General features: G+C 43.2%; 1 protein-coding gene across 2 annotated transcripts in view; it reads left to right on the top strand.

Moving 5' to 3' along the window:
- The window catches only part of PRKDC (protein kinase, DNA-activated, catalytic subunit), a 2,139,921-nt gene that overhangs the window by 1,259,954 nt on the left and 864,141 nt on the right, over positions 1–15,826 (top strand). For both annotated transcript variants that reach the window (XM_069220133.1, XM_069220131.1), the window contains exon 55: positions 12,149–12,322. In XM_069220133.1, the coding sequence (XP_069076234.1) occupies positions 12,149–12,322 (174 nt within the window). The remainder of the gene's footprint in view (positions 1–12,148; positions 12,323–15,826) is intronic.

Below are 15,826 nucleotides of genomic sequence, written 5' to 3'. Positions count from 1 at the left end.
TTGCAAGTCAGGAATCAACGCTTCGCTTAATCTTGTGACTCACCCTTGCAGCTTTATTTTTGACGCATACCAGGTACTTTGTGTATAAACAACAGATCCATTGATTTCTATGGATTAAGACTCTTTTTAATTGCCTGTGCTAAGCTACCAACATAGTGAGCAGGGGGTTATCCTACGTGTGTGTCTCCCTTACCCTGACTAGATTGAGGGTCCTTGCTTGGACACGTTGCAAACTGACTTCCAACCAGAGACCCCATTTCTAACAGCAACATTAAGTAAATATACTGTATTAAAAAAAATGACCGATATAGATCATGCCACACATCTACATGAGTAAAAAAAAATAAGACCCATTGGCAAGACTGTGCACACTAGCTCCTGTGAAAAGATTCAGCATTATCTATCAGTGTGTCCAAATTAGCTGGAGCTATCACAGAAAGAAAAGCTGGAATAAATGTTGAAGTGTGTACATATGTGTGACATTTTAATGAAATGCACAAATATTCTGTTCCAATATATTAACTTTTAATTTTCTTAAATATTGCCTTTCTAGTACACACATTTTGGCCCTCATAATGAACACGGTGGTCGAAACCGCCGTGTTCATGCTGGCGGTCAAAGCACTGACCGCCAGCGTCCCTGGATCCCCGCCAGCCGTATTAGGAACATTCCTCTGGGCCGGCTGTTTCCACCCGACGGCCCAGAGGAATGCCTGGCCTGGACATTGACGGCGGCTCCACATGGAGCAGCCGCCAATGCCTGTGTGCGGCGGGTGCAGCTGCACCCGTCGCGCAGATCACTGCCCGAAAATCAGGCAGTGACCTGCGCGATGGGGCACTGCCTAGGGGCCCCTGAACTGCCCATGCCAAGTGTATGGGCAGTGCAGGGGCACCCCCTCTGCGCCAGGGAAAGACTGGAGAATTAGGGATCATTATCCGAGGGACAGCACTGCTGCCCTGTCAGATAATGATTCTGACCACTGCCAGGCTGTCTGACGGAGGCAGCCTGGCGGTGAGTGAAGGCTGCCGATGGTGGCCCTCAAGGTGTTCTTTATGTGGCGGTGTGGCCCGCCATGCAGGCAGGCGGGTTTTCCCGCTACCGCCGGCATGGCGGGCCACACCGCCAACATCATAATGACCACCTTCATTTCCAAGTACGTTATTTTCAGTACATACCCTAATACTGCAGTGCATGAAGAAACATTGCACACATTCCCATATAATTCCATATGCCCAATAACCACTGTCATATGCCAAGAAAAAATGTCTATGCCTAGTTTCAGCCTCATATAGTCAGGTTAAACTGGTATATGCCTGTCTTCTGACATTTTATGGCAGTAAGAAATGTATATGCCTAAGTGTATACCCACATGGTTATGTACACTCTCAGTACCATTTTCTGTCTACCAGCATCCAATACAGGAGAACACTACATATACATGGGTTCATTGTTAATGTATGTGGGCGTGTGACCTTATATTACTTTATATTATTATGATAAGGTGACAGGTAAGAGGGCAGTAACATCTACCCTCTGAGGTCGACTCAAATATTTTGACTCAGACAGGAGTATGCAATCTTCCAACTAAGCAATGAGAATCCATTGCCATCAAACAATAACAGAATATGCATCAATGAGTCAGTAATTTAAACACACCATGACCTATGTGGCCGTGAATCACCACATCAATTTAGTAAAGTTTAAACATTTATTGCCCTTAAATTGACAATGCTAAGGTAACGTAAATGATGCGCAAAATCAAATTATAGCAGTACAGAAACAACACAAGCTGTCCAAAGCGTCTGAAGAATCTCAACCTATTAAGTGTAATTACCATTAAACACTCCAAAAGAATTATGCAGAATAACAACATAATTATGTGAAGAATAGAAAAAATGTGGTTGGGTTTTCTTAAGGAAAAAAGCTGCAAAGAAAAATAAATGTTCATTGGTTATACCTCTCCTAAATGAGACAGCAACTTGCAGATTTATCATCAGCGGAGCACAGGAACAGCAGGTTTTCAGTTAGCATCAGGAACATGAAAGGGAAAACAGTTCAATATTGTTTGGACTAATGTAACTGAACTGTTTGAATCATAGACAAGAGCTGAATAACAGAAGCGAAGAGAAGCTAAACAGAATCAAATCTGACTGCATGGAAATGAAAGGAATCTCTAAACTGACTTTACATCACTTCAAGCTTGCTAAATAAAGTCCCAAAAAGTTACTATCTAAAGTTCTATTGGACAAAACTATGAGGTGGGTCAGTGCACATCCAATCAGGCTATCTCTGCACCTCAGATGTAACTTTTCTCTGATCCTTTACCCAGGACTGGTTCATGTTGTCACTCCTTCCTTCTCTCCAGTCAACAGTTTCCGTTCAATAATTACAATTTTAAAAGACAGCAACCAAACACGACATTTAGCTGACGTTGCATCATTTAAAAAATACTAAAGTTCAGTGCAAAAAGTTGCAATTTTTATCACAAGGAAGTACATCAGGAGCAGCAAAAACAGGATAGAAATTTCCACTGTGCAAGTCACACAGCATGTCTAATAAAACAATGTTTGCAAAATGTTTCTGTGAAATCAGCGTCGTGCTTCTGGAAAAATACTAAAACAAACTTTTTCGTTAATGCTAATACATGAAGAAATAAAACTGTTTTTATAATTACAAATCATTACCTTTGTTATACATTAATAATTCATATTTTGTCAGTACATATGATTATGATTAATCAAAATAAATTTCCATTAGCATTTATTATTTCACATGGAACTTCGTTGTGGTGGACAACATGTCAATCACTTTTAATAGCTGCATGTTTATTTTTCTAACATACATTTTTTCAGTTAGGCCTTTTAATACACGTTATTACACATTTAGGGGGTTATTCCAACTTTGGAGGAGGTGGTAATCCGTCCCAAAAGTGACGGTAAAGTGACGGATTTACCACCAGCCGTATTACGAGTCCATTATATCCTATGGAACTTGTAATACGGCTGGTGGTATAACCGTCACTTTACCGTCACTTTTGGGACGGATTACCACCTCCTCCAAAGTTGGAATAACCCCCCCTATGTTTTAGGGACACATTTTTATTAATAATGTTTCCTGGGTTACGTGTATTGTCCTGTTGAATATGTACTTAATTGCCTCGGTTAAGCACATATTGCTATGCCAGTTTCTGTGTTGCAACACAATTGTCTACTGGTTTCACAATGACTCATTTAACTATATGTTTCATGCTAGTTTTCACACTGCCCTCCTTGTCAATTTGCCGCCGTATACCTGCCTTTCAGATAGGGACACCACATACCTATGTACTGTAATTGCCAACATGTGCCAAGGTTTGGCACTGTGTGACAGTGATCATCAGTATTTGGCAAAGAATATATTCATATGCCAGTTTTCATAAATTTTTTGAAAGTTGTGTCGAATGCCAAGTACTGCAATATTGTGTCCTGTGTTTTCTTTACATGGCAGATGCTCTGACAGTTACTGTATTCATAAGTATGTTGAATATGTATATCTTATTGTCATCAACTTTGTATGCCCGGTATTTTCACCAGGAGCGTCTCATGGGGCATGGAAAGGGCGGGGGGAGAAGAGGAGGGGTAGGAAATAAACATTACATTATTTTTTATTTTTATTTTTTTAAACGTACCTTCTCCATAGCCTCCGTGCCGCTCCTCTGTCCCTCACCACTCCTCAGCTGCAGGCAGGCACAGGCTGCCAGTCTGCCATGCGGCCAATCCTAATGCTGCTCAGAGCAGCGTCAGGATTGTTGGGAGCCAGGGCGCTCCCAGGCAGACTGGGAGCTTATGCAGGCTCTCTCCAGCCCGGCAACTGTATTGCTGGGCTGGAGAGAGCCTACTGCGCATGTGTGTTAGGCCAGCCCGAGCCAGCCGGCCAAACATACATGCGCAGTGCGGGGGAGTGCTTTGCACTCCCCCTCACTGCTCGTCACCCCCGCCCCTCTGAGAGAAAATGATAATAAATTAAGTTTATTATCGTTTTCTTTTAAAGATTTTGAAGCTGCTGTCTGGGGGATGGGCTGGGGAGGGGGCGACACTCCCCTGCCCTAGCAGAGGAGCCGCCCCTGATCTTCACCATATGTCGAAGCACTTTCACCAAATGCAGACACATTTATAGGCAGACACTGGTGCTGCATGGTCTAGTAATTATCAGAACAACAAACATTGCATGGAATTGCTAAATACAGTGTAGTTGCAGAAAACATATAAGCTCTACTTGTTTTTGATATAGGGCAGTGCATGTTTGTTCTAGATTGTAGCCCTTTTGGTGTCCTGGGTTTCATAGTAGTACTTATGGTACCTGAAGAGAGCGTTTAATGGGAATCCAGTTTTGTAACCTTTCATCAAACTTGTGTGAATGTGTTTCCTCCCGTAATGTAAGAGCAGTTGCTGTCCCTGTGAGCACTTGTTCCCTTAAACTGCTTTGGTGTGTTTCTAGTCCCATTATATGTGTGATTTTGTGTGTGTGATTCTCAGTATTATTCTTTGAATACTTACTCTCACTGTCCGGTAACTGTGTGTGTCTGAAGGTTGTTGGCTCTCTTTGTATGTTTTTAAATGGGGAGCAGTGGATCTACAGCCTTCCCATATTAAATCAACATACACAGCTTTTCATTAATCAGTGGCAAGAAAAGGGATATGTAATTTTGCTAGCAGTGACCTGTTCCCTCGGCCAAGGTCAGCTGTTCACCTCGTGCCAATGCTAAACCATTGTGGGCAGGAAACAGGCAGCTGGTGACTGTAACGTTTTTTCCCAATGCTCAGGAAAGATCATACTAAAACATTTTGTTAGACGTTCTTGTCCTAATCACTGCCTTCATGTACACACACATGAGTATTTACACAATAGTGAGACTGCCAATTAGATTTAAAGTGTATGTGTGACTGAAGTGATTACATTAACAATTCAGGGAATCATTTTACTTACCCAGGTGCAGTGGTTGGTTTGGAAAATACAACTAAACCACCGTAATGGAACAGCCTTCACTGACATCAAGGGAAAGGTTCTCATTTCCCTTCAGCCGAGACAATTAAAGCCATTCTGAAGTAACTAAGGAAAGAACATTCCTTAGTTAAATGAAAAACACGTCTTTGTTCCTAATAAACCCAACTGTCCCTCATATGATTCTCAGGAGAATTCCATTCCAGGCCTGTTTTCCAGAAGCATGAAAGTTATTTGTTAACTGAATATACTTAGAAAACTTCTGTTGAGTAATTCCTGATCACCAAATGCTTGCACAAATGGTCTAACACTCTACAGTTCTGAAAATCTGTTTAACGGCAAAAGAAAGGATATCAACAAACCACTAATAAATGAGTCAAGTTGTGTGGGCTACGCAATTAGATTATACCCATTACATAAGAAGCACTCAACCTGCACATTAGGTGATTTTACCGCACTTATGGGAAATCACATATAAGGTTTGTTGTTATCCAGTCACCTAACATTTTTCAAAGAACGTGAAGGGGAGGTGGGGGACATCAGATATTTTGCTTTTGATGTGGCACCCTACAACCAGAGAGAAGGGAACATGTTGCAGAGTGTCAAAATACATTGTGGGATTTAGATGTTTGCGTCCCTTTTTCCGTAATTTTTTCTGGTTGCTTAATAGGTTGGCTTATTAAGTTGAATGTGCCCTGCCTGGACCAATTCTTGGTGTATATTTTTTCCTTTGTTTTTTCCCTTTTGTCTTTTGTTTTCTTGAAGGAATATACAGATGTAAAGAACCATAAAAGATAGGGCAAAGATTCTCAAACATTCACAGTAGCATGTTTAATAAAAATGGAATGTAAATTAGTGAAATGCAGCACTTGAGGGTATAAATATGTGGATTAGGAAATGTGCCCATTTGGACTGTGTTATACTTAAGGGAGAAAAATACAATTCTGATATAGACGTAACAAGCACAAAAGAAACTCTCTTGTGCCCATGTGAGCTTTATTAAAAGGTTATAAGGGTCGACTTCATATTAATAAAAAAATCAAAGAGATGACATTTACCAAGTGAGTGATGAAGTATCCCATTTGAGCCCACTAGGGCATGATATGCGGTCCAGATATGTGCATCTTAATACTCTGACTAAGCACAGGTGTGTTTTGATGAATTATAGAAAAATACAGCTGAAACTTCTGTTATGGTTATTATCTTCAGAAACTATTTTATCAATAATCACAAGTGAAAACAGATTGATAATGTATAAATTTAAGTTTATTACAACTATAGAACGGTAGGTTATATTGGACGTTTCAAGATAAACAAAGTAGCTACTCACAAGGTTGAGTGCATTTTGTTGTGATCATGGAACACAAAGGGCAATGCTTTTTTTTTTCCATTTTTTTTTTTTTTCAAATGACATGAAAACACTAAGGCTTACCAACTCGATCAAGAGGGTGTCTGTTCAGCTGAAACTCGTCAGGCTTCCAATGTTTATGGTATATTGAATAAACTGCTGGAGTTTTCACACCTTCTTCATGGAATGTTCTGTCTGTTTATGTACATGTGTGTATGTGTGTATATGTCTATTCACTGAAAAAACAAAGGTTACAGGGATGTTAAAGCTAGGCTCACATTTTAAGCGTATAAAACTATTGAAATGCACCTATTATAGTTGGTTATCTCAAGTAACTGTAACTTGTTCCCTAAGGTAACTATAACTCACCAGCCATGCACAGTTTTTTTGTCAATAATTTGACTGCAAACATTACATTGATATTATCAATGATGTTATCAAAGGTGTCAGGAGTGCCATCATTTATGGGGTAATTAGCAGTGCGTGGCAAGGGCGCAAGTTATAGTTACCTTAGGGCACGAAGGCCATGCGCGGCAGGAGTTGGTCTCAGAGCCTGCAGCCAACCCTATAACAACCCAACCCCAGGCACAGCAGGAGTTGGACGTAGAGCCTGCAGCCAATCCCTGATAACTATCCAAACCTGTGCCGGGCATGGTCGGTGGGTGTTGACCACTGGGTCTGGCCTGCAGTCAGGCCCTGCGGTCAACCCCCATAACCACCTAACCCCGCAGCATTCACAGCCAAACAGTGTGCATGTCTCTTTGTGGGGGGGATAGGTGTTAAAGTGTGTCTCTAGGTGTGAGAGTGTCTTTCTGGGTGTGAACGTAGGTGCATGTGGATTGAGTGATTTTGTGAGTGGGTGCATAAGGGTCTGAGTGGGTCTGTGAGTGGGTGCATCAGTGTCTGACTGGGTCTGTGAGTGGGTGCGTCGGTATCTGAGTGGGTCTGTGAGTGGGTGCATTTGGGTCTGAGTGAGTCTGTGAGTGGGTGTGTGAGGGTCTGAGTGAGTCTGTGAGCGGTGCATCAGTGTCTGAGTGGGTGTGGGACTCTGAGTGGATGCACGAGTGTCTGAGTGGGTGTGTGAAGTAGGCGCATGAGTAAGTGCATGTATTAGTGAATGAATTTATATATGAATGAGTTTGAATAAAAAAAAATTGTTTTTGCTTATTTGCGATTATTCTTGATTAATCACAAATATGGTGCATGGTAAAGACAAATCATTTAAAACCCATAATTTTACCCTCAAGCACCCCTAAATCTCCCTTCTGGGTTCAGGGTACATCTACCCTGACCCCTTATGCTACTTTTCATTTTGTTTTTCAGCCCCAGGGACCGTGTCCTGAGACCTTAAAATGGCAGCTGCAACTTTCTATTCAGATTGTGGCCAGCCAATTACTGCGCTTCTATTCACTAATTATTCGCAACCTCAGATATATAAATTTGGATTTTCTTTAATTTCTCGTAAACTACTGAACAGATTTACACTAAATGTACAAAAGCGTAATCTACCTAGCTTTCTGCCAAATTTGTCGTAAAACCATCAGCGGTATGAGCTGTATCCTTTTTCAAAGGTCCTACGGGAATTAACACTGGAAAAACAACTTTTTTTAGCCCCCTTTTTTCTTGGCCCCCGCGTGACAGATCACCAAGAAACTTTCTGTGGACAACAAGAATCACCGGGGCACTTTTTTGGTGAAATTTTGTGAAGATTCATTAAACGGTGCAAAAGATATAAGCAAGTCAAAAAAATGCTTTTTCTATTGAAACATGCTCCTAACTATAGCTAGAGGGCGACTCCTCTGACCTCCCGGTCAGCATCTGCTTGCTCACCTCTGATCAGCTCCACCTGTTGCTGCTGCAAGCAAACTGAGAGCCTGCCTGACTATCAGTTCGAGGCCCACCCCCACCTGCAGGTACCCACCTGTGACTCATCCCTAGTGGCCTACTGGCCATTTGTATGTGTGTGTTTTTGCTTTGTCATCTTCATTTTTCCTGTCTTTTTCTTTTTTGGCTCGCTTTCTCCTTTTATCTTGTAGCGCCTTTTCTCCTCTTTTATTAGCGCCTTTCCCTCTCCCTGCACTCCTTTGCCTGCCGCTGTAGCCCCACCACCCTCCTTGCGAAGCACTTTGCTGCCCTCCCACCTCCCAGCTGACTGGACCCTCTCACATCCCTCCCCTTCCTAATGCCGGGTGCTACATGGCCTCGTGCAGTGGGCGTGCCACTGGCGCGCCAAATGCAATCCCATCTGCACTCGTTCGCACCTGGTCCTCACCCAGCACCACGAGGCCTGGTCCTTTGACCATTCATCGTAACAACGCAAAGACCCTCCACGCACTGACCACAGGACGCTCCACTACCTGTCATCTTGCGTCACCCAGAGACACCCATGGACCGTTCTCCTGCCTCTACTGCCACCAGACCCTCACCCTGCACCAAAGGGCGGACCCTCCCGCCATTGGGCCATTGAACACCCACCTGAAGAGTCTCAACTGCATCCTCCTCAACATACGCTTCCTCCACAAACCCGGCGTGGAACTCTTTAAACTGCTAGACTCCACCTGCCCTGACGTCGCATTTCTCACCGCAAAATGGACGACCTTGGCGTCTGCATCAGGCATGCCATCTCCAGCGATTACAAACTGCTCTGCAAAGACCGGCCCTCTCGACCAGGCGGTGGCCTGGCCATCATACACAAATCCACCCTCTGCAGCTAACCAACACAGAAGAACACTCCCTCCTCAAAGAGCACCTCCATTTCAGGGTCCATGTCACCCCAAAGACCACCTTCCGCAGCACCCTCATCTACAGGCCACCTGGCCCCGCCCAGCCTTTAGCGACTCCATCGTCCACATCATAGCTCCCCACGTACTCTCCTCCACTAACTACTTTCTACTCTGCGACCTCAACTACCACATCGACCTACAGAGATCAGCTGCAGAGTTCAACAGGGCTCCTCCCTGATTCCCACACTGTAGGTAAGTGCCACTTTTAGCATGGTTACCCCCCACTTTTTGCCTAGTGTTGATGTCAACTTTGAAAGTGTGCTGGGTTCCTGCTAACCAGTGTTCATTCCCAAAATCTGTACCTTTGTTTCCACAATTGGCACACCATTGGCACACAGTTAAGTCCTTTGTAAAAGGTACCCATGGTACCAAGGGCCCTGTGGCCGAGGAAGGTCCCCAAGGGCTGCAGAATGTATTTTGTCACCCAAGGAGATCCCTCACCAAGCACATGTACACTGCCCTTGCAGCTTGTGTGTGCTGGTGAGGATAAAAAGACAAAAACTCTCAGGGTGGGTGCCATGCCCACAAACCACTGCCTGTGGCATAGGTAACTCACCCCTCTAGAAGGCCTAACAGCCCTAAGGCAGGGTGCACTATACCACAGGTGAGGGGATAGCTGCATGAGCAATATGCCCCTACAGTGTCTACGTCTAGTCTTAGACATTTAAGTCCAGTGTAGCCATATTGAGTATATGGTCTGGGTGGTTGTCATTACGAACTCCACAGCTCCATAATGGCCTCACTGAATACTGGGAAGTTTGGTATCAGACTTCTCATCACAGTAAACCCCCACTGATGGCAGTGTGGGATTTATTGAAAAATGCACACAGAATGCATCTTAGAGATGCCCCCTGTATGTTAGCCCAACTGCTAGTGTAGGACTGAACGGTCTGTGCCAGCCTGCCACTTTCAGACAAGTTTCTGACCACATGGGGTGAGAGCCTTTGTCCTCTCAGTGGTCAGAAACAAAGCCTGTCCTGGGTGGAGGTGCTTCACACCTTTCCCGTACAGGAACTGTAATACCTGGCGGTAAGCCTCAAAAGCTCAAGCCTCGGATTACAGTGCCCCGGGGCACTCCAGCTAGTGGAGTTGCCCACCTCCCAGGACAAAGCCCCATGTTTGGCGGCAAGTCAAGTGGGAACATTAGGGAAAACAGAGAGGAATGCCCCCCCCCCATACCAGGACCACCCCTAAGATGTCCAGAGCTGAGGTGCCCCCCTCCCTGCAGAATCCTCCATCTTGGTTTGGAGGACAGGGACCAATAGGATTAGGTTTGTGCCCCTCTCCCCAAAGAGAGAGGGGACAATGAGGGTATAGCCACCCTCAGGAACAGTAGCCATTGCCTACTGCCATTTGACCCTAACACCCCCCTGAATTTAAAATGTAAGGGCCTCCCTGAACACAGCTCACCAGATTCCTGGCGACCTACAAAGAAGAAGGACTGCTGAGGTGAACCCCCGCAGATAAGAAGGAAGATGACAACTGCTGTGACCCCAGCCATACCTGCCTGTCTCCTGCTTCAGAGAACCTGCAAAAAGAACAGCGACGCATCCAGTGGGCCCAGCGACCTCTGGCAATTCCAGAGGACTGACCCTGCACCCCCAAAAGGACCAAGAACTCCTGACAGCGGCTCTGTTCCAAAGAAACTTCCGACCAAGTACTCCCCCCTCACTCCGAATGTGTGAGTCCTGACCCCTGTGCACCCAAAGACCAAATCCCTTGTCCAGGTGATCCACCCAGCAAGAAAGGGTCCCCAGGCGATTGGGAACCAGAGCCCACCCTCGGGTGACCCCCCAAGCCCCAACGACAACACCTGCAGAGAGAATCCAGAGGACCCTCCTGACCTCGAGCTCCGGACAACAATATCCAACGTCTACAGGACAGCCTGCACCCGCAGACCCCTGGCCTTGGAGAACCTGACCCTTGGTGCAGCATCGACCAGCAGGCAGCCCTCTGCCCTATCTGACCTATTATGTGCCTGGGACATCCCCATTCCCCCCCCTTCCCCCAAGGACCTTGCCCGCAGTATCTGAGTGACCCCCAGGGTCTCCCATTGATCTACATTGCAAACCCGACTTCATGTTTGCACCCTGTACCTGGCTGCCTCAGTGCCGCTGAGGGTGTGTGTTTGGTGCCTACTTGGAGCCCCTCCAGTGCTCCTTCAATCCCCCCTGGTCTGCCCGCCGAGTCACAGGTACTTACCTGTTGGCTGACCTAAATCCAAGTACTCCCCTGCCTCCATAGGATCCAATGTTAATTTGGTTCCTGACCCCCCACAACTGACTACCTAAAAGCCGGAGATAGGAACTGTAAGTCGGGTACCTACCAGTTACATTGTTAACTCTTTTCTTCCCCCAGGAACTGTTGAAAATTGCACTGTCTACTTTTAAAATAGCTTTTTGCCATTTTAAAGAAAACTGTATGCATTGTTGATTTAATTCAAAGTTCTAATAATTACTATGCAAAGTACCTTACATTTTATGTACTTACCTGCAAACTGACTCTTGTGGTTCTAGAAATAAATTAACAAAATATATTTTTCTATATAAAAACCTATTGCTCTGGAGTTAAGTCATTGAGTGTGTGTTTTTTCTGTTGCTTGTGTGTGTGTGTATACAACAAATGCTTAGCACTACCATCTGGTAAGCCTAACTGCTCGACCACACTACCACAAATAGAGCATTAGTATTATCCTTTTTTGCCTTTGTCAAGCCTCTGGGGAACCCCTGGACTCTGTGCACACTATATCTCATTTTGATATAGTATATACAGAGCCAGCTTCCTATATAAATATATATATACTCTGTTTTTCAAGAGGATACCCTGTAAGCTATTATACTGTAATAAAAGAATAATTTACAAACACTAAAAAAGGCCTAAATGAAAAATGTCTATCAAAAAAAGAAAAACTTCTGAACACTGGTGAAAATTAAAGGTATGCCATAGTATCCCATTTTGCGTAAAAGAAACTACAATCAATTTAAGTATAAAATGCCATTATAATACATATGTAGAACTAAACCTTTTTGCATTTTAGAGATGATGAAAGGCAGAAGGTCTGCTTGGATATTGTCCATAAGGTGTTGGCCAAACTGCACCCATCAGAACTGAAGGAACTTTTGCCAGCTGTTCTAGTTTTCAGCACACACCCATCTCCGCTGTGTCGTGAGCGAATGTATAATATCCTTATGTGGATCTATGACAATTACAGGTATGGCATTAATGTAGTATCATTTATAAAACTGTGGAAGGAAGTTCGCACATGGACAAAGCTCTAACTATACACTTATTGAATGGCACATTTTGTTTTCACTGTACGTTTTAGAATCAGCCCATACATGTGGGGAAGATTGGTATTTCACTTCAACTTGCAGAACAAATGGCTTATGTGTTTAGTTCTAGTGAGTGAACTGGAAAAGTGAAGTCAGGCAAATGGCAGTGAATTGGATAAATGTCATCTTGTAGAAAATATGTTTGGTAAAATAAAGTTGGAGATTTTGTAAGCTACTTCTTATAATAATTGCATGCAGTTATTCTTGAGTGCTACATAATCATAAAACACTATTAAAACATGCTTAATAACAGAAGTGTATACCTAAGTCCCCATATCTGTATTTCGTGCCTTACGTTCAATGGATAATAAAAATAACTAAACTGTCGCTGGTACAATCTTGTACTTTTATTTTCAAAATTGTATATTTACAGTGAAGTTCCAATTGTGGCTTAAGTCCATATGTCCCTGACTGTCTCCCATCACTGCTGGCCGCCTTCTCTGTCTTTTTGTCCATGAGTGTCTCCCTAGTACAGTGCAGTTGTTACCACCCCTTTTGTACACTACATCTTGCAGTTTGTGTCAACTGACTGTCTGGTCCTTGAGTCTTGTATTACTTTTCATCATTGCATCGAGTTTTGTTCAAGATTTTCAGTAGAGCATTGCTTCCTGATAATTCATGGTGGGTGTGGCCTTCAGCTTTCTCAGCCAGCCTCCCCATCCTCCACTTTGGCCAAGTTCTGTCAATCTGACAATAATATTACAAATTCACAAAACCATATATTACTGCCATGTATACTTCCTTTACCATGATTATATTTGTGCAGTTTCTCAAAATGTGATAGCTTGCTAACTCCTTCATTTTGTCAGTCTGTGATCTGAAACTCAGATACTACTGTCTGTTCCTGGGGTCAGGCTATAACTTACACAGTTATCATTTTACTGAACTAGTGCTACTACAATGTAATCTGGACTTTCTCCAAGTTGTAAGCCTTAATGGATTCTTTTGCCTTCTTGTTTGGTGTAGTCTGCCACTCATTTGATGATAAAGGAAGGTGATTATGCATTGTGTGTCAACTGGGCAATCCCTTTGGTAACCAGTCACACAAATTCCATTTCTATGAATACTTAATTCTTGGGGCTACAATTACTAAGTCACCGGTGTGTGCCGACAACAGGCCTCCTATTTCGAAAGCATGATGTTTGAAATTGAGACCACAGCTGGGAAATAATGCAACCTCACTTTGCAAACTGTCCTGGTAACCAAGCAAGGGAATAGCCAAATAAATTTTAAAAGTCCCCCTTTTTTAACCATATTGTGAATAGTACAGTGAGCCAATTTCTGCGATAGAGACTCACCCTTGTTAGGAAGAGTTTTCTACCACCACAAAAAAAAATTAAAAAGGGACCAAGCACAACATTCAAATATTTTTGTGCCAAAATGTTAAACGTTCACATGATGTTCTCATTGTGCACTCTTTAAATAATCTGAAAAATTAAGACGTCCATCGTAAGGATGACCTTCTCAACAGGTGCAGGAGGGGGGGTCCCCCCTGATATTTTTAAAAAAATGGAACAAAGTGGTGCTTTTTATAGTAGCACAAGTCTCAGAAATATGGCTTAAAATGTTTATGCACATTTCTGAATATTTTGATGCAGTGATGTTTTGGGGGGATTTCCCCTTAAGAGAAACGTGTATATGGTAAAAGAACAGAGCACCAGTTACAAATTGTATTTTTTTGAAAGCTGCAGGGTGTTACAGGCAGTTTAAGTAATCTGAATATTCAGTTTGACGTTTCATAGCATCTGCTACCTAAATAGCAGATTTTCAAATTTTGTAAATTCATAAGTCTGCCTTATATCTCTGTATATCATAAGCATGTCATAAATGCACTTAATTTGCTAATTGTAAGCACCACAAGTCAGAAATGTATACTTTACACCAGGATGTCCATCAGATGCCATACGTGGTCACCATATGCCAGAGATGACCAACACTGGGACTGAGATGGCTAAGATGAACCTGAGAATGTACATAATATTTCTAGGATGGCCACCATAATACGAGAAATGGATGCCTTGATTCCTGCAATGAGGAACTTTTTGTCAGTGCCATATAAATGCACACATTACGCCAAAACAACTACATTATGGCATGGCTTCTCTGTTGCCTACAAGGACCAGAAAATAACATTGTTGTTTATAATGCAGACATTTACCAGAAACACCACCATAATGCTTAGAATGCCTAGATCAAGCCAAGGGAATCCATTGTAATACCTAGAATGCCTGTAGTATTCCTTGCATAGCCACCCTATGTCAGGGCCACAGAATTGCTAAGAAGCCCACCTTGGCCTCTAGTGTGACTGTCTTCTCATTCTCCACCTTTCAGTCAACTAAGCTTCTTGGTTTTTCCTGTGTTACTTATCGTTCTGCCTGTTTCACTCCTATTGACCAGAACTGTTGTTACTCATAGAAACGTCTAACTGTAGATTCATCACATTTTGAATATTCCTCAGGCATCAAACTGGATCAGGAATCTTTTCCAAAAGTACTTCTGCGCACCAGTAAGTGGCACCATGTTGCTCCTCAATGATGCCATACTGCTCCTGAAATGAAATGCAGAGTGTATATAGGTGCCACTCCCTCACACTCTAGTTCCTTTCTTTCTGTGCCACCTGGCGTGGATCCATAGCTGCCTCTGGTCTCTTTGAGACTACTTTTACCTGAAAAACAAATTACTTTGCAAGGATATAGTCACCTCTCAAGAGGACGGGGTTTCAACGCTGTAAGGGCTGTTGTAAGCAAATGTCTGTGACAGATCCTCATCAGGTTTACCAGGGGTGCCTGCTGTCAAGTCATAACTGTAGGAGGCTGGCCTGGTTTGTAGTGGGTACCTAAGGTACTTATACCAGCTCTAGTTATTCCTTATTAGTGAAATGTAGTTAGGGTCTAGAAGCCAGGTTCTCTAGGGGTAGTGTGGCTGAGCTGCCAAGGCTTAACTAGGAGACATGCAAAGCTCATGCAGTACCACCGTAGTCACACCGTACTCACACACATGAAAGAAAATACTCATTGTTACAAAAATAAAGTTAATTTATTTTGGTGACACAAATACCAAAAATACATTTGAGACTTTACTCCCTTAGGAGGTAAGTAATATACACAGTATATACACTAAAATGCAGAAATAGCTGTGAAACAGTTAGAAAAAAGTGCAAATAGTGAAATGGGCCTAGGGGAAACACAAACCATATACTAAAATAGTGGAATGCGAAAGTCGGTTTCCCACCTAGGCTAGTGTAGAGGGGTGCTGGGAGTGTAAGAAAAAACACCAAAGGTAAGTAATAGAACCGACCCCAGAGCCTAGGAAAGCAGAACTGTAAGTTTCCTAGAACACACAGGAACATGTGATAGAAGATTTTGCAAGAACCAGAAGAGACT

The sequence above is a fragment of the Pleurodeles waltl genome, chromosome 2_2, assembly GCF_031143425.1.
Source record: "Pleurodeles waltl isolate 20211129_DDA chromosome 2_2, aPleWal1.hap1.20221129, whole genome shotgun sequence".
In the NCBI taxonomy this organism is placed as follows: domain Eukaryota; kingdom Metazoa; phylum Chordata; class Amphibia; order Caudata; family Salamandridae; genus Pleurodeles; species Pleurodeles waltl.
The sequence above is the reverse complement of the archived record's forward strand: the minus strand, read 5'-3'. Positions and strand labels throughout refer to the sequence as shown.